The sequence below is a fragment of the Corvus hawaiiensis genome, chromosome 26, assembly GCF_020740725.1.
Source record: "Corvus hawaiiensis isolate bCorHaw1 chromosome 26, bCorHaw1.pri.cur, whole genome shotgun sequence".
Classification (NCBI taxonomy): domain Eukaryota; kingdom Metazoa; phylum Chordata; class Aves; order Passeriformes; family Corvidae; genus Corvus; species Corvus hawaiiensis.
Genome location: NC_063238.1, coordinates 9,468,390 through 9,492,394, shown reverse-complemented (window position 1 = coordinate 9,492,394; position 24,005 = coordinate 9,468,390). Strand labels below are relative to the sequence as shown.

Sequence of the window (24,005 nt, the reverse complement as noted above, 5' to 3'; positions counted from 1 at the left end):
AGATCTGACTGCAATCTAGGTTCTGGTGGATAGTCCCTTCACATATTTTTGCAGAGGCCTTGTATCAGTGTTGTTCTTAGAGGATTAATGGATTTTCCAATTTAGTTTGAACTTCTTCCATTCACTTTCCAAAAATACGTCACAAAAGCAGGAAAAATGGAAGCTTTTTTTACTGTATTGCCCTTTGGAAGAATAAACGATACTCTAGTGTGAAACTGAAGTTTAAGGTGAGGCTTTGAAAGGTGAAGTCCAGTATAAACAATCCTTCCCAGTCATCCTTCTGACATCCATCTTCACCACTGAAGCAAAAGAGCCCACCCAGTTCAGATGGCTGTGCTCGTGCCTGGAAAGGAGCAGAGCAGTTGAGAACCTCACCTAATCATTTGAGGAATTTGTTGAATCACTTGGAGTCCAGTAGACATTCCCACCAACCAAGTAGTCCGTGTGCTTGAAAACAGAACCTGCCTAAACACAAACACATTAGGATTGTCTTGTCTTTGAGCACTAGTAATTCTGTCTGCTTGCTGGAATGGTGCTTATTTGTTTGATATTTGTACAGAAGGTCAGTACTGTTATTAACATGTACAAATCCTCAGGGAGATCAAAGAGGTGGCAGAGATTTAGAAATAAAATTTTATGCTAAATGACTTAAAAATATTGACAATAACGTGACAACAAGTAATATTTTGAGGTGCCAGAAGTCAGTCTTAATCCACAAAGATTTCTGATCCAAGGTGTCCATAGGGTGATTCAGTGTATGCTATGGTCATCTCATCTGTGTAAGTAAAGTATATTTTAGGGTTAGTATAGTCTTGATGTCTTGGTGTAGGCTACAGAGAGTGGGCCTTTGATTAGCCATAAGGAGGGTGGCATTTTTGGTCATCGACAAGGGTAAAATCCTGCTGATTAAATTGAATTGTTGAGTGCTTTACAGTAACTTTAGTTCTTTGAGACACATTTGCCTTCCTCCTTATGAGTTTGCTGTCTGTCAGATCATGTCTCAGTAAAAGCTGAAGCATTAAATCTGGTTTTTCTATTTGCTGGGTGTAAGTGGTGAAATCTGGGCAGTATATCTTAAAGAACCACACACAGCATACATTAAATTACATCTCTCTTTCTGCCTTTTCCCTTGCATTTTTCTAGAGTACTGTAGTGGGTAGAATAACAAATGCACTGGCTGTATTATTTGAAGTGGAGAAATAGGTGATACACCATAACCTGCAGTAGATGGTCTGTTAGGTGTTTGCAGAGTAAGCTGACACAATGCAGTCTTTGTCTGGATGAGTGCAATATTATTTGTTTACCTATCACAAGTTGCTAAAAAACCTCTGTACCATTAGCTTTATCCTTTGTCTCTGACTGCCCACCACAGTGCTCAACTATCTGTACCTCACTTATTTACCTGGTCTAAAGATAAAAGGTCTGACCACTCATCACCCACCCAACATCTGCCTGTTGGTGGAACTTGCTAATACGTGTTTTCCTCTTACCTGTTTTATTTAACAAATTTCAATGAATGAAGTATCTTTAACACCTCAGTCCTTTTAGCAAAATTAGCTGAAATTGTCCTACTATTTGTGAAGTATTGCTAGTGAAATTTATACAATAAATTGTCTCTATTTTTCCTTAGAAAACCAAACCTTCAAAGGTAATTTTAATAGATTTGATTGTTTCAAATATTTCCTTACAGAGCACAACCACTTGTCTATATAAGCAACTACTTTGTTTTTAAAAATGTGCTTTCTGTTTGATACCATACATGGATGCAGTACTTTATATAGACTGCTTTATCTAACAATATTTTTAGGGAGCAAGTAATATTTTAGAATTGACATATCAAAAGGGTTTATTTTTCAGTAAATTTTTGTATATTGTTTTCTTTATGGAGTCTAATGCTCCAGTTGTACATGGGTCTTGTAGCTGCATGCGTGCTTAGGTTTCTCCTGTATTAGATTACAGAACTGTACTGGACATGCCCAGGAATCTGTGATAGACAGGTGCAAATTGCAAGTTAGCACTAAATTACATCACTGATTGTGCCTAGTCAGTGATGTGAAATGTTCCAAGCTACTGAAAAATACGTTCAGCTGAGATTTTCTGAAACTCTCAAAGGCAGGTTTAATGAAAGAAATTGAAAAATGTTAGTGAGAAACCAGCATCATTTTCTGGCTGATGAGTTGTATTTCTGCCTTTCCCATTGGGACAGGCACACTGCTATGAAAAATGCTGTACAAATATATATTGAGGAATTATTTGTGTGGTTTATGATCTTCCAAGGAAATATAGAACAAAAGCTAAGACAACATAAAAGTTCTGTACAGGGAATTCTTCCTTGTAGTCTTTACAACAGCTGTTATTATTGGACCACATTTGGAGCAAGGTCTTTGGTCACTTCTGTAATTACATAGAAAGCTTACTTTTGGAAAAAACTTCTACAGCTTCAAGTGTAATGTTTTCTTTTTTGTTTTAGCATGAAAATATTTTAAAAAGTTACAAGTTTGGAGTCTTAGCACATCACTTGTACAAATCACAGTGATTGAGGTTATTCATCTCTAGTCTGTCTTTGAGTTCATTCAGCTTGTTCTGTAAATAGATGCATATCAGCAGTTCTGCCTTTTTGCCTTTCCACGTAATTTTTCTTTCCTTCATTTTCTTTCCTTCAGTATTCTTCTCAATAGCCAACATTATTTTTTCTATCCTACTTCCTCACATGGTTTGATCTTTTGAACTTGCACATTTTCAGGCTCTTGCATGTCCATGAGGTAATGTTGTTCCTGCTGCACAAATGAAAAAATGAGTGATTGTGTTCACCACCAGCTTGGCTTTTATCTGAAGTTCTCAAAGGCATGTATTGACTCTTGGTGGCCTTGAGGACTTCACTGTCCTCAGTGTAAGAAAGAGGTGTGGTGTACAGGGAGGTCGTAGGAGTTTCTAATGTGCACCCTCCACAAAAAATCTTATTTCTGTGAAGAACAAATGTTCTGAACTGTCAAAATGGAGGTCTGATTGTGAAGGTGATCTTCTAATCCTTGGATTAACAAGTAACATTAATGAAGGCCTTAGGAATGGGCAGAAGATGGTCAAAGTACAGTAAAAGCAAGACGTGAGGCTGGGTGCTGGGTCGAGCCATGCTTTGCAGACTGTGTGATGCCAGTGATGTGTAGCAGTAAGAACATTCCTCCAGTTTTTTGCTGATAGAGGACCAATTCACCACCTTGTGGGAGACTTCTTGGATTGTAACTATTGCAGTAGCTGAATATGTATGAAACATATGTGTCCCATGTAGATAAGAAATACAGTTTATATGGGAGTATCTCAGTGTTGTGCGTGGATAACTTGATGACTCTTCTGAACTTTTATCATCAAATATGAAATACTACTTGCTGGCTTTCTCTGAAATGCCTTTATGTATAACATTTTACCTCAGTGATACCTTGCTTTGCCTACAGAAAATACTGGCTACAATGAATGTAGCATGTGGCATCCTAGGGCTGCAGTAATGGTGTAATTTCAGTTCTTTTACTTCTTTTACCTTTGGAAGGTGGAAATACCCCAGAGATAAAAGTAAATACATAAACCAGGAACTGCAAGTATTTGTTTCAAGTATGGTGTTCTGGAAGGCCAGGAGAAGCACTTTCTTGTGTCTGTGTAATCTCGTTCTGCATCTTCTTTATTGTGAGGAATGATTGAGGAACATTGTAATGAAATATATGGGGATGTTTTTTACCACACTCATCCCGCTTCTCATAATCTTTTCACTACCAATTCCTATCCTTCCTTTGTCGCTTCTTAAAACAAAATAAGTAGATATATATACTTGAAAGGTGCATTTTGCATGAAAGACACAAAATTTCTAAAATTAGTTTTGAGTTAAAATTGAAATGGTCAATTAATACTTTATTTTTATTTCAATTTAGAAATTATTTACTTCTAACTTGCTTAAAATACACTTGTTTTTTTTCAGAGGCGTGGAGCAATTTCCTATGACAGCTCTGATCAGACTGCGTTGTACATTCGTATGCTAGGTAAGCATACCAGTTTCTATATTGCAAGTTCCAAAATTTATGATTGATTTAAGTAAGAACTTTTTAATATATCTGTTGAATTAATAAACTTACCATTCTCTTTCTCCTGGATAATATTTTGGTTAGAATCTCTAGAAGAGTGTGGGTTGTTTTGCGTTGACTTGGGTTTTTTGGTTGTTTGCCTTTTTCCTTTTCTTTTTTTCCTGAGTTAAGCATTGTGTAGGATGTTTTACTCCTATATTAAAGAAAAAGCAAAGTTCTTATAATTAAACTAATGTGTTTGGTAGAAGTAAAGTTTTCTAAGTGACTCATAATTGATCTTTCTGCGATGGAATTTGCCGCCTCTGTATGGTATCTTTCTAGTTAAAACTGCAGCTTAGAGAACACTTGTTTGAGAGTTACCACACACTCTTAAAAACTTCAATACTGGGGCTATGAAATGCGCGAGGTGTTCTTGAAATAGTGATATGATTTCAAACAATATTTTTCTCATTAATCCTAGAAGGCAACTTGAGAAGGGAAAGGGTGCTTGACAGGGTGGAGTAGTTCAGTCAACTTACTGACGGGTGCTTCCAGAGTAGCAAGGAGATAAAGGGTAAAGCCGAATTCAAACAAAAGAATGGTATTGGGAGGGAAAAGCGTCCAGGGGAGGCCCTCTGTGATAGTGAGTGCACAGAAGGAGTTGAGGTCACTTGTTGGGAGGAGAAAGATGCAAAGCTCTTGCAGATCTGGCTGCCAGATTCAGTATTTCCCGCACCTCTTCTGGAGGCTGCTGGTGGTGCAGATGGCATGGGGACTGTGTATGTGCTCTAAGTCTGTTTCACTGCTAAATGATGCCACTTAATTTAAGCCATCTTGAGCTATGAATATGTGTTGAAATGGACTATGAATGCTTGCGTGATGTCTCACACAGCTCAATGAACACCAACAGCTACTCATTACAAATTCTTAACCATCTCCAACTAAATCAGCCAGAACATGTCTTTTTATGCCCCGAGTCTTTTCAGTTTAGTGGTATATTGTACATGTTAAAGTCCCCAGAAATTCATAGCTGCATTGTCTGTGAATTTAAAGTTGTAAGCTATATGCATGTGTGTATATGACTATGTAGTCCTAACCTACATATGTAGGAAGATATGGTCATATATACATATAAATCCAATTTTGACTTAGCAGCTTCACTTTTTTTTTTTCCAATTATTTTGAATTTTTACATTTGTGAAGTTGTTAATACTGTAGCACTGACTGTCTACTGACAGAGCTTTGATCAGAGAATTTAATTACTTTGGGGATTTGTTAAGGGGCGAACAGAAGATGCTGGGTTCTAAATGTTTATTGAAAGAGCTGCTCAGTTTTTTTTTTGTTGTTGTTGTAAATAGGTTTATTTTGTTTTCAAAAGTTAAAATGAAGGAGTTAGGCCCATCATTTCTGCAGAAGGATTTGTGATAATGCTCAAATAATTCTAGAGAGAAGCAAAACATGACCTCCTGTAGTTTTTAGTATATACATCTGAATGGAGAGAAAAATCTAATTTGTCTTGGAAATCTTCCACTATTCTTATAGGTAGAACTGGAAAATATTCAGAACATGATGTTAAGTAAATTAATTTTTCACTTGTACTCTCACTGGAATTAATTATTAAATAATGAGATTGGTGCCTGTTATGAATAGTATAACTTGCTGGCATAATTCATTCATGCTTTTCTGCTGTTCAGAAGCAGTAAATCTTTTAAAGGATTGACTTCTAACTTAGGTGGGGGAGGAGGGTATCAACAAGCAAACAAAAAATTGCTCACGGGAGGTTTGAATCATTATGTGATAAATGTGTATTATTTTCTCACTTAATAGAGATCACTTGGTTTTCCCAAATGTTATGTACACTATACTGTACAAGTTAGCAACTAGTTACATATTTATTATTTTTGTACTTGTAAATGGACTGTAAAAAAGACCAGCCTGAAAGCTGAACAGTTGGACTCATCGGTATGTAGAAACATTCATATCAGAGTAGATTCAAGGGTTAATATATTCCATTAGAATTTTTTGCAAGAAATGTGAAGCATTGCATTTCTTACAGTATTGTGAGAGTTTTGTTTTTGTTTTATTTATCTTAGTACACTTCAGCAGAATAAGCTATAAGGAATCCTCAGCTGTAACTTAATGGGAAGTTAGGCACAGTCACAAGAAGATTTGCCTTTTATTTGTTGGTTTTATTTCACACAGACTGTATCTACTAGCAAAATATACCTTGATAAGGTGTTTATCTTAGCAAACCAAAAATACAAGACTAAGAGTATCTACAGTAACTCCCTCTGCCTTTGTGTAGTTGTGCTGGCCATGAAGTTGCTTCATTCAGTTTTTTCAGGCTGTTCCAATGGTAATCCAATGGAAATTCATTTACACCAAGTAAATAGGAATTCCTGTGGTATAGCAGTATGTCCAGGTTCAATTTAAAAGATCCTATTTTATGGGTACACAAAAAAACCCCTAACTCCTAACTGGGTTCATCAGTGTGTCGATATAAACAAGCAGCATTGACGGTAGTGACTCATCTGTCATACCCCGTTCCCAAAATATACACTAAGCCACTCCCGAGTGGCTTATTTACTGTTTTAAAATATAGATACAGATGCAGCATTGTAGAATTTTTCTTTTAAGATCTTGGAAAGGCTAATACATCTGCATCACCTCAGCCACTTTTCTCAGCAACTACGAGGAATTCTCAAAATATCTTGTAAGTGCTTCTGTGTAATCTTGATACTTCCTTGATGTTCTCTTATTTCCTTTTCTGGTTTCTTTTTCTTGTTGCTTTATATTGACTAAGTTTTTCTTCTGTGCATGGGGTAGAAAGCGTGGGGCACTGACTGCTTGTATTGGTGAGCATGCACTTCTCAACTACAACTGAAGCATTTACCTTTCTTTAGAGGTCTTGATCACTTCAAATAGGAAACACTGGAGAAAAGCTACTGTGTTATGTAGGTGCATGCTCTTCTCTGGTAGGGGTTTTTATGTTGTATTGTTTGCTTTAATTCTGGCGCATTCAGCTGACCTGTCATCTGTTTCTCCAACAAATTTAATAGGAGTTATAATATATGAAGTTAGTAATTCTGTCTGAAAATCCTGCTCTTCACCACCTCATGGCTGACTTGAGTGCTTTACCTTGAGGTGGCTGTCATAATTCTGCTCCCAGCTGTCCTCCATGATCTCTGAGGTTTCTGCCCCTGCTCTGGATGGCCTCAGCTCCCCAAGCAGCTGCCGCATTGTTACTGTGCCATACTGCAGTGTTAGGGTAGCACCAAGTATGTGCTGTGTAACCCTAACGCCCAGGGATGTCAGCTGTGGTATTTCAGCTGCCTCGTAAGTATCAGAGCTGTCCTTGAGGTGTGAGTAGGAATCTGAGAGAGGGGCAGGAACAGGCAATCTGTTTCAAGGTAAGTTTTGTTACAGCCCTAATTTCTTTTCAGTTTTCAGTTGTAGCTGCAACACTTACATTCCTTACATTCCTTCTTCCATGATTTATTTAGTCTTCAGTTAAATTTCTGCCAGTATGATCTTTGTCTTAAATGTGCAAGCAATCCTGATCATGCTGGACTATTCTGGAAAAAAGTGTAGCTAAATACTCAGCCATCAGATATTGTATCATTTTTGTGCCCAAAATAAGGTTTGGAAAGGAAGGCTTCACATTTTTTAAATCTTTCTCTTGTTTCTTTGGAATCACCAAAACTCTCAAAGAGGGAAAGATTGTTCCTGGAAGTCCAGTTTCATTAAGATGCTGGACTTAAATGTGTTCCCTTAAGGTAACATCGGAGTCTTTCCAGTGTGGCTAAAAGTGGCTCAAGAAGAGACGCTTCAGATAAAAGCTGTCAGTCAGCTTCCTGCCACTTCTGTGCCCTTCCCCAAGGAAATTTACCTATAAGCAGACTGTGGATGGTTTAAACAGATTTTGTAAGCATTTCTGTATGTTTGTAAAGGTCTAAATAAACAAAAACTATTCATAAGTTCTTTTGGTTTAGGTGTTGAATTTTAATATTTCAGCTACCATAATAATGATTATGAGGCTGGACTTCTGTTGCTGTTTGAAGGAATTATGTAACAGTGTCCTTTTGTTTGATAAAAGTAATCTCAAATTGGAGATATCTGGTGCTTTTTTGTAAAGTTCCCTATGAAGATAAACATGTCTCTTCCTTAAAATTCTGCATAACTTCAGAGTCACAGGGTTGCAAAACACTTGTGCAGGATTTCCCAAGCAAATTGTTGTGAACGTGTTATGTTGTGTGAAAGTACAATGAAGTGGGTGCATTTGGGATCCATTAATCTTCTGCAGGTTACATTAACCAAACAGTGAATGCATAATGATGATCCAGTATTTCTGGATGTTTTGGAATTAACTATACATATGCACTAGAGATTAGTTTCACTGTGCTAATAGCACATTGTTTCATAATGTGCAGCCAGTTATTCCTTTTTCTGCTTCTACGTATTTAGAAATTTCAGATGGATGTATGGTATCATCAAATTCCACCAATATTTTTTAAGCACATTTGTTGTCTGAAATCTTGAAAAATGCAGCAGCTTTGTACCATGATAATGGAGGCGGCTCTTCTGCCTTTGTTCTGGCACAAGAGAATTTTTCTAGTTTGTTTGCTGTAATAAATTCCAGTCCTGTAGAAGGGGTATATTTTTCCAGCATATACATTTTCTAGAATAATTCCAACTGAAAAAATCAATCCATTGTTGAGATACTGGTTTTTAAAAAAATAGCTTCTTCTACCATGATTTGGGAGAGGAAATTTTGTTCAATAACTATGTAATGAAAATATTTAGCTTCCCTTGCTGGGAATCTCTCATTTTATATGTATGAAAGTAAATACACTCATTTTAGCTTTATCTTATTACAGTTGCCTTTTCTTTAGTTTGCCATGTGCATTTTTAATATACGATTCCTTCTTTGGCTAAATATTCCTGTAAATAGATTCCTGTTCAAAATAATGTAGTTAGTTGCACTTCTTCATTTTACTTACAGACAGTTTTTATTGTTTTCCTCCCTAAAATTGTCAGCATCGCAGGCATTTCAAGGGCAACAGGGATAATATTATTCTGTCTATGCTGTTACACAAGGGTACTAATAAATGAAAAAGAACAAAGCAGAGAGAAATTTTCTGGACATTATTTATCAGATGAACCCACTTGCTTTGTTATTTGCAAAATTCCATGTTGGTCTTCAGGTATTTTTCTGTGAACTTTTCCTGTTCTTGACACTTGGAACAAATTGTTCACCAAAACCTAGTTATACACTGGCTGAAACTATTTGCTAATTTGTGCTGTGGTTTAGAAATTCTAAACGTAAAGACCTGCTTTGAAAACTAAAAATAAATCACAAAAGCTGTATCACCTTTTCTGTAAAAAATTAGCTCCACTAAAAAACCTCTTTCATTTTTCTTTTAATGTAGCTGGTGAACTTATTCACATAGGTGTAGCTATGCCTGATTACCCAGATAAATATGAGTGAAAGGTAATGAAAGTTGAATTTTCCTCCATGTAAACTGTTACTTTCATATACAGCTACTAATGCATTTGCCCCCTCTCTTCCAAAGTTTCCTCTCTTTTTCATTTTTATTAATTTATTTTGTAAATAAAATTCACCAGTTGCTTGTGCCTAACAGAAGAGTTCTACAATTTGCTGCCTCTGTATTGCCTGGAAGGAGACAAGTCTCTTGCACTCTGCTCAAATGAATGCTTGAAGCCCTTATAAGTAATATATTGTAAGTGGTCTGAAAAATAATACTTGTAGATAGTAATTGGGTTGCTTTCCCTTGCAGCTCATTTAAGGTTTTTAGTTTTAAAAAAATAAAAGGATTAATAACTAAAAGGCAATACGTATTTAGTATGTTTTTACTGATCTGTAAACTTTAGGGGAGCCCTGGGCCTACTTACCCTTTTGTGGTGCTTGCAGTGTGCCTCACAAGGTAACATTCATGTAAAGTGCGTCACGTCACTGTAGATGTGTCAGTGTTTATAGATACGAATCTCTAGAAAGATACCTGTTAAGTATTAAAAGCATATTACTGAAGTGTGAGTCAGTACCTGTAGCTATTTTCTGACAAGTTCCCTGCTTCAGCATTACAGATTAGCAGGTTAGAAAAGAAAAAAAGGAAAAAAAATGCTCTGAAGATGTCTGTGACTTGATGAAAATTAAATAGCTATATTTTTATTTAGTTCTTATAAACTCAGTCATAGTTAAACTCATTTTGTTAATTACTTATTTTGGTTTCATGTTAAAAGTGTTGTGTTTGAAGTGAGGAGAGTATGACACTTGAAGGATTTTCATCATTAGAAACCACAACATTTGCACATCTTAAATTTATCTTTGTTAGGGTTTGAGGAGGGAAACACTATTGCATTTGATCCTCGAAGATTTTTCCAAATTCGTAATTGCAAAAGGATTTTAAGTGAAAGCTTTTAATCCAGGTGAACTGCTTATATTAATACCTACAAATATCTAATGAAAGAATACTGATCAGCTTTCAGTTGGTAAAATGCATAAGTAGAAGTCAACTAGCATGCTAAAAGATTCAGGTTGAAGCTAATTACAGTGCAAAATAGTTTGATAAAATTTTAATACTGAGTTTTGGTATTTTAATAGGCTCTTGTGTAATATTCAAACAGCTGAGCACAAGTAAGTAAATGCTAGTGGGAAAATATTATATAATATAAAACCATATTGTAACTAGCTTATTTGCTAAAAGCTGCCATTTCTAGAAGTTGAATCTTTTTTGTATTCTACAAAATGTTATCGTTGTATGTGTGTTACTGAGGAACAAATCAACTTTAATTGTTCTTGTTTTCTGTCACATTAAGGTGCATTTTTACCATACTGGTGTAGCAAGCTCTTCCCAATTTCATCTGAATGCTTATCACATGCTTCTGGCAACGTATGCTTAGGCAGGAGAGATTTTGACAAGAAAGCATGTGATTGCATGTTTAACAAGTCTTCAAACTTTGTTTTGAATTTCACCTTTAAAACAAAAAGCATTGAAGTAGGCCTATTGTTTGAATTACTCTCCTCCATTAAGTACATGAATATTTACCCCCTCCAGGCTATGTTCATTTGCATTTTATCTCTGCCACTCTTCCACACTTTTATTTCACTCTTGACCCTGTTTCTAGGAGATGTGCGAGTAAGAAGTCGGGCAGGATTTGAAACAGAGAGAAGAGGTTCTCATCCATACATTGATTTCCGTATTTTTCACTGTAAGTATTTAAAAGCAGATAAATGACAAATAAACAAAGGCTTCCATCAATTTTAACTACTGAGCCTCTAAAATAAAGTTAGGAGCTCTTATAGCAAGACCATTTTTTTTATACTTAGGAAAATCTTTCGTTCTAGCTCATAGGATAAAATAGAAGAGGAAAATCTTCACTGCTAAATATTTTTTTAAAAAACTATAATTTTAAACTGATCGAACTTAGACCTGAATCAGTATGGAAATGAAGACTTATCTTCTAAACAGCTACTGATGTGTGTGCTGTGTGCTTACTTGGCACACACAATCGGTTGAGGAGAATACTTTTCTATTTTTATAAAGCAGTAGAAAGGCCCTGTCCCGGATGATGCTTGAACAGTATTACAGTAATATCAATATTCTTGACCTTATCATAATGAATTACATCTACTCAAATGTATAGCTAGGACTTAAATTTTTGGACATAGACAAATAAATAAAGATTAAAATGTTAGTAGAGAACAGCAGCCTAAATTTTTTTGATAACGTGTTTGAGGAATCATTTCTTTTTGGAAGTGTTACAAGAATAATATTTTCGTAGAGAAAAAAGTAAAATTATCCATCTATATTGTTACAACTAAATTTGACAGTAGTTGTGGTAATATAAAGTTTCAATAACCACCAAAACAATATGTAGCAAAAGTGCAGGGGATTTGAGTCTTAATTAAATTATGCCAATGATGAATGTATTAAGTGTCATAAAGGATCTATACCAACATTGTATCAGCACAATTCCAAGTATTCTGAATGCAATGGAGAGATTTAGTAAAGCTGATTTCATGGTAGTAAGTGTGGTTGTTGTAATTACCTTATTAATGAAAATGAGTGGCAGAAACTGGTCTTATGCTCTGATCTTAACTGAAGTTATTCTTTTTAAAAGGAGATCATACCTAAAACTCTTAAACTCTTAGTTTTGTTCAAAAGTTTCATAAAAATAGGTGAGAAAACAAAGTTTGAAGAGTGTGCTATGTAGATTTTTTTCAATAAAGAGGATAAGAGTTTCATCTCAAGTCCCGACTGAGTATAATAAATTCTCTGTAGAAATAGCATGCAATTTATGAAGTGCGTAACTGTGTCTTTTTGTGTATATATATGTGGCATTTCATGCTGATGTGGGAAAATACTAACAGAAGTATTAAAACAACTACCTGTTAAAAGGCAGTCAATGTATGATATTGCTGTTGTCAAATTAACTATTTTCTATGGTCCTCATCACACTGTTTCTTTCCATCCTGATGATTGTGCATCAGGCAGATCATGACTAATCAGGAAAAGGACTTTCACACCCTTTCTCCTTGCCCCTACTTGTTCAGACACAGCCACCAGCTTTTAGCAACATGACCTGTGGTGTCTGATGACAGCAAAAATGTTGCTAGGAGGCCCAGAAAATTCTTGTCTTTTAACTTCCCTCTGTCAGCTGCTTTGTTAGTTTTCAGAGTTGTCATATAGTCAGATTTTTTGCGCTTCAGGATTGTAGCTTGTTGAAGGGTTGCTCTTTGGCTGCTGGCTCCTGCTACATTGAGGAGTTTCTTTCAAAGGCAGGAATTCGGCACCATCTCTCACCATATCAGTAGGTTATCTAATAATTTACATGAATGTGGGATTCTTTTTTTATCCATAAAATTTTTTCTTTCTCTCCGCAGTGCTAATTTAGTCCTGAACAGTGTTTTCTTAATTGTTTTAAGCACGATATTTAGTAATGCACCTCATATGAGACGGCAAGTAGAGAGAAGTTGCAGGAATCAGACTTGACCTAATTTTTAGGATATTCTCCCTGGCCTCTCCTGGTTACTTCAGAAGGAGTTGATTTTGCCACATAGAGCTACACGACCGAAAAATACTCACCTGTATGAGTAATAGCACGTGAGAGGAGTCGGTCAGCTCTTCTTTCCTTGGGGCAAATACTGAACTGGAAAGGGTGTCTTCTGCAGCTGAAGCAGACGAAACCATCTAAATGTTGCCTTTTTTTTCCCCCCCATCACAGCTGTATCCTGAACATCAGTAATGCATGGACATGCTTCCTCCTTTGTGTTTGTATCGTTGCACTGTAACTTTTTTCTATTATCCAGTAGCTTTATTCTGTGGTTCTAAACATTTTGCAGTGATCATTGCTTGTGTGTTTTGCAGATGACTTACACAGTGGCTGTCAGTCACAGTGCTGAAGCATTATTTGCTGTTTTGTGTTTTGCTTAGCTAACTTTGGTTGTTCAGCATTTTCTTCTTCTGTCAATGATGTTTTGAGAAGAAGTTGAATGTCTTTCAGGAGGTTTAGCTAATAATATGCTGACCAGTCTCTTTTCTAATATTTTATTGATAGGCTCTTGACCCAGTATTTTACTGGTAGGTTGGAAGAGTACTGAATTTGAAATGCATTACTTTTCTTCATAACACTATTTTAACTTGCAACTTCAGCTAGTGTTGCTGAAGAAAAGTTTGTCAGCACTTACTTCTAAAGATCACTTCTGTACCTTCTTAGGCATTATAGGCTCAGCATCTGTATCTTCATTCCAGAATTCTGTAATTGAGACATGAATATTCAAGTTTCTAACCTGTCTAGAAGTATTCTCAACAGTAACTGTTAGGAAATTTGATTTTAGGAAGATGATCGGAAAAATATTTTTGTTAGAGATAGTGGAATGGGAGTCATATCTGAGGATTATTAAATGTAGGATTTGACTGATGATCAAAGTAACTTTGCTGGGTGGTAGTTTTCCTTCTGCATTATATTCCAGAAGTCACTTTTTTATAGGTAATTGCAGGAACTACCAAGAGGAATAGCTTAATAAACAAATTTTTGTTTCAACAAGACTGCTTCCTGGTGAGTGGGGAAAGTCAGGATTATATTCTTCTTGGTGGTTGGCAGTTGGTTCATGCTGAGTCATCAATTTGTACTTTTGCTGTTTACTGTGTGACTGTTGGTTACTCCTGTGTGGGACCATGGGCATAAACTCAAGATAGCGTCTCAGATCCACCATTTCTGGAAAGGAGAGAGTAGCCACACAACTTTCTTCCTCTGAATTCACTGTTGCACAGTAAAATGCATAGACGGTAATGTTTTACTGAATGAACTGTAGAACAACTGGGTCTGCTTTTCACTCCATGGGAAACAAGAGTGGAGTTTTGCAGTTTGCTGTAAGAATGCAGCATGTACTGTTTCGTTTTCAGGGAAGTTATGGAAAAAAGTGATTGCAGTGGTTATAATCACTGTCTTCTGGTTTACAAATAGGCTACAGTTTACACAAATACTTTAAAATTTTCTTTACATTACTTGAGACACCACAGACAGTAATTCAGTCTTCAATGTCAGAATATGTTGATACAAGCTAATGTGAAACAAAATCTTTGGTAGAAGAATTAGTGAATGACAGGATAAAAATATTCCCTTTTTCATAAATAGCAAGCCAGCAATAAAATTTGAGGTTTTGTTTTCTTGCTATTGAGAGGTTGTCAGTAACGTCTATTTTTTAATATATGTATGTATATACACACACACAAATACACTTAAGAAATTTTGATTGTTTGAGGTGTTTCTAGCATGCAGAAACAAAAGCATATATAATGTGCCCTAATCACTCACTGTTTCACCTGAAAAAAAACCAAAGCAGTGAGTGTGCACAATGATATGTATAGTATGTTATAGTGAGGAAGTGAAGCCAAAATGAATAAAGATCAAATGAATAATTAAGATAACAGAAAAAATATTGAGAAGTGTCTTATGCAGATACAGCTGAAATTAATACTTTTAAGCTTCCCTTTTAGGAAAGGGTTGTTGGATATAGTCTAGAAGAACCAGACAGAAAAATGAATACTTTGGTTTTGCAGAGAAGAAACATGTTTTTCTTCTTGCTGTTCCTGTTGTGCCTGGCCCAGAATAAGTAAGATCTTGTCAAAAGGTTTTTACAATTCTCTCATGCCAGTCTCATCTGAGCATGCTTCTATGGGGAGATGATGATATTGCCATCATATGGGGCTCTGTTTCATGTTTTATAGATAATCAAATCTGTCACATCTGTGAGTTAAAATATCTTAGAAGATGGGATTTTGAGTTAATCAGTATGTGTTTGGTAACATTCAAGAATGCTCAATTTTGAAGAAAATAGTTGCTTGCATACAGTATAATGCTTCACATAGGAGAAAAAACAATGTGATGGAAACTTAAGACTTCCCTGAGACTTAAATGGTTCTTCTCCTTAGCTGTATATGGAGCCTTTGTAGGGGGGAATGGAAAGAAAGGGATATTTTTATAGGTGATGGCTAAATCTAATTCTCTTTCTTGAGAGTGCAAATACGTGATGAAATTCCACTTTATTATACAACCTTCAGACTGTTTAATTGGAAATTACACTTTGTGGAACATATTATAAACTATTCTGAGATCTGGCAAAAATGTCAGCATATACTGTTTGCAATGATGTTTTTAACTTCCCAGTTCCTAGCTCACAAACCATTGGCAAAGGTTTATTCACTTGAACAGTGAGTTTAGACTTCCTTTGGCTGAGAGGCCAGAATTCAAAGAAGAGACGAGTGCAAATCCAAACTGATTGCCTGAAACAATTTGAAAAATCCTTGTGTTGCAGCAGCTAATAATGCTTTTGATGATACCTTCTAGAGATTGAGATAAAATAAGCATAGGCCAGATGAATTTCAATGCCTTTTTTGTTTCAAGAAAATAGAGGAATTATCTATTTGGTTATGTTTAATGGTAATTGTTTGTCTTGTTCAGCAATCTACTGTGAAGAAGGATGAGTTTCACAATCAATAAAGTAATGCAAGAAGATTTCTGTGTGATCATAGCTTGAAGTATTTGTTTTCTTTTGAAAACACCATCACTGAGGAGTAAAAAGCTTGTACCTAAGAGATTTCTTCAAAAGCTGCCTTTCTGTGAATGATGCAATTCTGAAATTGTCTTCTAATTATTCACAATCCAGATTACTCAAATAAATTGTGTTCCACAATGTGAGAGAAATTTTGACTTTGATTTAGTTTGGAGAATGCAGTCACAGAAGGGGAAATCATAGAAAATGTTCTAAATTTACAGCTGTATTGGCCAAATGGAAAGAGTGAGCTTGAAGTGAGCTTGGTTAAGGAAGATTTGAGGATAAAAAGTGCCAATTGAGAATACAGAGCAGGTTTGTTTTTTTCTTTTGTTATTCTAGATGTTTGTTTTACCTATAGTTTCTTCTTCCCAAGCTACTGTAAAACAGTGTGTGTGCTCTGGAGTCCTGCACACATACAGCACACTCTGTGTTTCATTGCTGGCATAAGTTTGACCATGGAAGAAGACAGAGATACTTTCTATTTTCTTTTATTTTCTTTTGAACTTCTTCGATGTGTTCCTTCTCCAAGTACATTATTTGGAAAGGCTTTTTTTTTTTTTTAATGCTGGACAGTTGGGTAGAAAATATGTGAGAGTTCTTTTGTTTTCATCTCTGCTGCCAGTTTGACTTTGTGTTGATGGTCACATATACTGGTAAAGGAAATGCTTTTTCTGTTAACCAAGATGGGTTACTTTTCAATTCTTTTATTTCTGGTGATGAAAAATAGACAAAAAAGATGAGTTGAGGGTTCTGTCATTCCTTTACTGTAGGAGCGAAGATTTCTAGGACACAGAAGAAAGGTGGGTTTTTCTGGGAAGACAGCAAGAAAATGATTTGGCGACGGTCTGGAATATATTATCCTTTTGGGAAAAGAGTTGAACCATTGTGTCGTGTTCTGTAGGAGCATCAGTACCTTGATTAACATGGCATAACCCATTTTGTAAAGGCTATGTTTGTATATATTTTGTATATTTGTGTTCTGATGATATTCCTCTAAATATTTAGCTTCAGTGAGGTATCTTAGTTCACAGTATGCTGTTGTGAACTGCAGATTTGCCTTGCCCAGTGAGTGGATTCAGGTTAAAAAAACCCCAAAAACACAACTGGGCTTATGAATCAGCAAATTGATACAGAAAGACTGCCTTGTATGTAGTTTCCTAGTCCTGAGATTATTGCAAAATGTTACTCATTCCAGCACAGGAATGACATTGTTTAATTCACTTAATTTTGTGTCTTTCCTGAGGTGTTTACAGAAATACTAAGATGAGCCAAAATTCAAAAGATAAATCAGTAAAATCCAACTTTTCATGATTTTTTTTTTACACTTCTGCTGCTGTGCAGTGACTTACAGTGCCATTGGAGAATTGGCACTTCATACCGAAGTAGTCTAATCCCTTCACTTTGAGTAATTTCTCTCAAATCAGCTCTGCTTTGAGCAGAGAATTGGACTAAAGGACTTTCAGAAGTCTCTTCTGTCCCTTCCCACCTAAATTATTCCGTGGTTCTCTGGCTCTGTGCTTTGCTGAGGCAGTGAGATCCTTTCATTCTGTAAGATCGTTCCGGAAAGAAGTTATCTTTGGTGGTGGTGATGCCTAGCACTTCCCCTCCATCAGGAAGCATCTGTTGAAAACCCCTAGAGTTTTTAATAAAGTTGTGGTACTACTAGAGTTTCATGAAACCTAAATTTTTTTTTCTGATTCCTCAGTCAGAAGACACTTGCAACGCTATGTTTATTTCATTAATCGTTAACCCACAGCATATTTTCCAGCACTCATTATTATTTGGAAAAGGTTTATGAATGTGTATAGAAATGGTTATATATTGTAAATTAAAATCAAAACAGTATGGCTTAATATTTTTTTTAAGCAGGAGTGTAGTGCCTTACAACAATGCTAAACAGGGCTTCTAAGTGGTTCTAAGGAAGACAGGAAGTATAATGAGATAATTTAGACCCCAATAGTCTAAATCAGTCTTTTTATGTACCTTTAAAATCCTTACTAAGACTGTATATTCCAAATGAAATCATAGTTTTATATAATACTTGAGTACTGAATGTCGTAAAAATATTTTAAAATTCAAATCATGAGTAGTAAACATACAGGAGAGTTCAATAGCAGGACTTAATTAAAACAAAAATGTTCACGGATCTAATATAGTACATTTTTTAATGGTTTGATGGGAATATATGTGAAATTAGAATGCTTATGGGTCCCTCTAGTGGTGTGAAATGCTAGATAATACTTTCAGATTATTCATAAATTGAAAATTATTTGTGTCCTGGAAAGATGCATCTTTAGAAAGGTGCTTCCCTAGAAAGATGGTTATAATTGGCATGTGAAATGTAATATTTCTTTCCAACAAATATTTACAGGTAGTGGAAAATTTCAGATGATATGTCAGGTTTAATGATAGTATGTGCTATATAAAAATGGTAAATGTGCAGTTGGGTTAATATGGAAAACTTGTGAGAGATCACTTCCATTAAAAGAAGATAATTCCTTCATATTTTTGGGGAAAAAGCCTCCTCTGGTGGGCCTGTGCACCTCAAAGTTCAGGTTTTACATTCGAACATAAGAAGGATCCATTGTCTCAAATACCTTTTTTTAAAAAAATTTAGAGTGGCAGTGATACCCAAGATCCTCAGTTATGCTCTTTCCATTGGTATGTAGCAAAACTCAGGGCTTTTTGTCATGGATAATTTTCTATTTGCCTTTTGGGCAGTAGCAAGGAAGAAATGGAGGTAGAGTTCTTAATGCTGCAAGCCTTGTTTTGACCAGATTTCCATCAGAGGGTGTAAGTCTATCTTTGCATTATAGGAAAATTGAAGTATATTGCTAGGATTTAAGGTTTCCATTAATAACTAAACCATCATATTTGTCATTCTTTCTTTTGTGGACTGTCCTTACTACAAAAGATACAAAAATTTTGAGAGTAAATTCATCAGTATTTTGTGATCTTTTAAGTGATTATCACTTGCCTTTACTTACTTTGTATTTTTATATTGGCATGAGAAAAACAAATTTTTAATACCCCTGTGAAATGTGCTAAAACTTTTTTTTAGGTTTTGGTGAAGTTAAAAGATTGGGAGTGGGAAGAGAGATTAAAATTAGCGTCTCGGAATACAGATGAAATCTGTTACATGAAGGCGACTTGTGTTATTTTATTGCTATATATGCATCACATTAGCAAAATAACTGATATTAGTAACCAGAATTACTTCTTTTTCTTTGTTTTAGAGAAAGGAATTTTTTATTACACCAGCATCTCAGTTAGTATGCTTAGAAACTAGAATATAACCATTTTAGTCAAACAAACAGAGTCCTGAAACCTTGGATTGATACTTTGGATGATAACTCTAGTTTACAAAGGAATGGGAAGAAGAATGTCACAGGACAGCTGTGTTGAGTAGGCTTAAAGGCCTGCTGGTTTGCCTTCTGGTTCCTCACATCGAAAGCACTTCCCAGTGCTGTAGTGTCCTTCTTAACATGCCCATCCTCCCAACTTTGCTTTCATTCATTCAGTTTGCAAGGCTGTAAATGTCATATTTATTTTGTCATTCTAATTTGTCCTTAAACTGTTGTTGAGAGCAAATGGTCAGTATTGGATATTAGAAGGGCATTTAGCACACTGAAGGCTCCAAATGAATGGAAAAATGTTTGGGCTGGAGGAGAGATGTTTTTGCAACATGCTTATTTATGAGCAAATGCAGTGCACTCTTTCATTCTTCACTCTCTTCTTTCCGTGATCTATACATTACTGAACCTTGGTTTGGTAGGGTTTCTGAAATTAGTATCTCGATTCATGACTCATGATAGAAGAGGGAAGGCTGTCATTCTCATATTAATCATGCATCTAAAGGGAATGAATGTGCCAAGAGGGAAATGCCAAGTTTCTATTGCACAACTGTATCATTCATTTTACCAATCTTTTCCATGAATTGGCCTTAGCTGGTCTGCCAGAACCACAAAGCTCTTGTTTTTTTTATCCTTAATAATAATTTAACTGTGAGGAAAAGGAAAAGGCAGGCACAGTAGCTATCAGTGTTCCTGCAGCTGAAGAATGTATCTTCCCCTCATCCCCTTCCTTGAAAGCCAGCTATTTTCTGTTTCAGCCTCCCGTTTAAATTAATAACCTGTCAAACCTCTGCATCTGACTTGCCTATTCTGAATTGTCCTGGGGTAAATGTTTAACTGTTGAAGAGAGAAAGTCACTTTTTGGGTTGGTGTAGTCCCCTGAATCAGGTGCTCTGGAGCTGCAGAGGGATGGCAAGGCTCAAGATCTCTTTTCACATTTGGAGGTTACTCTGATCATTTCATATCTAAAGGATAAAGACATTTATTTAGTCAAGGTGTTATTACCTAGCTTGGGCTATCCATGTGCAATAACTAATAGCTCAAACAGAAGCGCGAAGCCTGGCCCGTGGGGAGGAGCAGCCTCAGGCACCAGCACAGGCAGGGCACAACCATCTGGAAAGTGGCTTGGCAGAAAAGGAACTGGGCCTCCTGGTGGGCACCAAGTTAAACATGAGCCAGCCTTATCCCCTTTCTGCAGAGAAAGCAAATGGTATCCTGGGCTGCATTAGGAGCACTGTTGCCAACAGGTTGAGAGGGGTGATCCTGCTCCTATGTGCAGCACTGGAGAGGCCTCACCTGGAGTCCCAGTCTGGGCTCCCCAGTAAAAGAGAACATGGACATACCAGAGAGAGTCCAGTAAAGGGTGAGGAAGATCAGAGGCAACGGGCACAAACTGAAACATGGGTGGTTCCTTCTGAACATCAAGAAATACATTTGCTCTGTGAGGGTGGGTGACCAAGTGTTGGCACAGGGTGCTCAGAGAGGCTGTGGAGTCTCCATCCTTGGATATACGCAAAAGCCTCTGGGACATGGTTCTGGGCAATGTGGTCTAGGTGGCTCTGCTTGAGCAGAAGAGTTTGACCAGATGAACCCCCTCTGGTTTCTTAATTCACCTGTTTTGTGATTCTGTAATAAGCAGCACTGCTGCTAGGAAAGCTGGAATAATGTAGGTTGTGCTTTTTTCTTTTAATGAGGGGTAGAAAAAGTAGGATTAATATGTAATAATAGTGGTTTATGAGCTGTGCAAATTGGTGATAATTTAGAGAGTTTAAGCAGATTTGTAAGATAAGTGTCAATAGCTATTGTGAAGAGTAATGATGGTTCAGCTTCACAGAAAACCAAGTAACTAATTTGCCTTTGTACCTCTATTATCAGAAAAAATCCTGAAGCAAGAACATGTGCAAGCCCTCCTAAATGACTTATGAATACAAGTATAGGTGCAACACAGGCCTATACTGCCAAATGATTGCATTTCTATGTTCTGTTGTGTACTTTGCTGTCAGAAGCTGCTGTTTTACTTGTAGTACCTACATCATACTGTTCTGTCCAAGATTAATGGGGGGGGTACCTGTGACGGTGAAACTTAATTTGTAGCATGACAACAAAAACAGGTTTTTGTTAACTATAGATCTGTAGAAGAATACTTGAGAACAAGAAAATTATCTATGCTTCCAGAAAAGTGCTAATTTTTCCTACTTTAAATATTTTGTTTTATTGAGATTTAGTGAAGTTCCTGGCTTTGTATGTGACTTTGTCGATACTTTAGATCATTTTATGACCTAAATATACCATTTTAATTTATTTTCAACCTAATAATTTCTGTTTTGAAATTTGGATCTTAAGGGATTGGATCAAGGTTGAGGGGGAGAAACTTCTTACCTGTAGCATACACTGCATTAGCAGCAGCAGCTGTATTGCTCCCTGCTTCTCTGTTCTGCAGGTTGGCAGTGCTCAGACTGTAACCTCATGGTAACAAATGTGCTTAGAAATATTGGTAGAGTAAAGCAGCATGACAGAATCTATTTATTTGCCTGCTGTACACATGAACGTTGCTTCACAAGCAACCTTTATCATATGTAGTACTTTTGTTTGCTTAACTGGGATATATTGCAGGTATCAGTGTCTTCAGAGGAAGAGCCCTTGGCCTTGAGAATGATAGCTTGAAGAAGGATACTTCATGTGAAGATGTCTGTGTTAGCCCAGAACTTCAGTGTCTTGATGAAGTGTTTGAGGCATGTCTGAAAGAACATTCAGTTGTGTCAGTTCAATCTCTGTTAGCACAGACAGTTGATAGGGAATGGTGCTGTGTTTGATTAGATACTGTAGGATCATGCCGCTGTCAGCTCTATTTAGAGGTGTTTTATTAATATGGTTTGGGAATTAATATATTAATTTATACATTAATGTATTAATGAGCTAGCATAGAAAAGAAAGTAAATTGGAACTTCTGCAGGGAGAAGAATATAAATGGATAAAGATTTATCTTATGTAGAATTAAGCTGCTGTCACTAGAAATCACTGAGGCTTTTAGTAGAGATTGTCAATAAGGCTACACCTTCCTCTGCACAACATTTTAGACTGACTTTAAAGAACAAAAGTTGTAACTCCTGACTTCACCAGCTTTTAATATGCCTTGTTCTTGGAAGGACACGAGATCTATACTACAGAGTTGGGATCATGTTGGTTTTGATGATCTGCATTTTTGAAAAAGAGGATGTTGTCATTGACTTAATACAATTGCACTTAATACATCTTTTTTTTTTTAAATTTTATTTTTTAACATGAGTCATTTCAGGCAGGATGAGTGAATATCAAGATCATTGGCTTTCTGTTGGTTATATAAAACTGTTAATTGGGGGCACTGTTGAGAAGAAAATGAAGGCCAAATTTGGCCTAATGTATTTCAAAATGAGACTATCTGGCTTGCTGCAAAGGAACTGTAGCTGTGTGTAGTTCGATGTTGGGGTTTCTAAAACACTTCAGGCATATCAAGTGGAATTGGACATAAACTAGTATCAGTCCTTTGTATAAATCAGTTAAGCTAATAAAAGTAAAGCAAAATATTTGGATTAATCTTTGTAAGGAGGCTGAAATAATTTTCTGTTGTGTTTTCACCATACTGGGAAACAGAATTAGATATGCTGTGAACGTAAATGTCATACTTGTTTGGCAGAAGAGTATAGTTATTTGCAAAAGCACCCAAATTACTTGTGTGTGTTTCAAACTTTGGCATAGTAAAGAGATTTTCTGAGCTCTAAACTATAAAAGTAATATGTACTTGCTCAAAGCCTATTTGTATCTCCTGTATTAACACTCAGTTTCTGATACTCTCTTGCTGGTGTACATATCATCTTAGGTGATTTGTTAGGGACATGGATTGGATGTGTATACATGAGAGCAGTTTTCCAAAAATAATTTGTTTGCAGCACTGTGTGTGTTTTTAAACAATATCCATAATATTTTTGTCTTTTCAATAAGAGTTCCTTAAAAAGATAAGTTGCAGCTATCACTTAAGTATTTGTTTTTCTTCACAGGATGCTTACACAGAACATATTTTTTCTAAGCCATGGCTCTGTATTTATTATTAATTAAAATATCTGTATTTGTGCTGAAATGTTTGATACTCAAAAAAATTGGATTATCTTTATACCAAACTTCCCTGAGCACTTGTCTTTTTGATAAAGGTTTTTTAGAGAGAGTGTTTATTTTCTTGTTTTTTGTAGCAAATTCTGAAATCGAGGTCTCTGTGTCTGCAAGAAATGTGAGAAGGTTGCTTAGTTTCCAGCGATACCTGAGATCTTCCCGTTTTTTCCGTGGTATCACTGTTCCAAATTCTTCAAACATTTTAGATGATGATTATAATGGACAAGCAAAGGTTGGTTGCTTGATTTTTATTTTTGTAAAGTATGTTTTTTAAAATGCTTGCTAGTATATATATAACTATATCACATTCTAAAAGTGCAACCAAATACAAATTTTAAGCATGTTTTTTTATGTATGTGTGTATGTATTTGTGTGTTTATGTGT

At 36.0% G+C, this 24,005-nt stretch overlaps 1 protein-coding gene and 1 long non-coding RNA gene across 5 annotated transcripts in view; one reads left to right on the top strand and one right to left on the bottom strand.

The window, feature by feature from the left end:
• LOC125317429 overlaps positions 1–23,705 on the bottom strand; it is a 33,394-nt gene extending 9,689 nt beyond the window's left edge. Inside the window, exons 1-2 of the long non-coding RNA XR_007200078.1 lie at positions 13,154–23,705; positions 9,960–10,066 (exon numbers count right to left, since the gene is read on the bottom strand). This is a non-coding gene — a long non-coding RNA (uncharacterized LOC125317429). The remainder of the gene's footprint in view (positions 1–9,959; positions 10,067–13,153) is intronic.
• PDE7A (phosphodiesterase 7A) overlaps positions 1–24,005 on the top strand; it is a 76,168-nt gene that overhangs the window by 36,075 nt on the left and 16,088 nt on the right. For 2 of the 4 annotated variants that reach the window (XM_048287209.1, XM_048287207.1), the window contains exons 2-4: positions 3,965–4,025; positions 11,193–11,276; positions 23,702–23,853. In XM_048287209.1, the coding sequence (XP_048143166.1) occupies positions 3,965–4,025; positions 11,193–11,276; positions 23,702–23,853 (297 nt within the window). Of the gene's footprint in view, positions 1–3,964; positions 4,026–10,668; positions 10,702–11,192; positions 11,277–23,701; positions 23,854–24,005 lie in introns of all 4 variants that reach the window. The other 2 variants (XM_048287210.1, XM_048287208.1) reach the window with 2 other exon arrangements.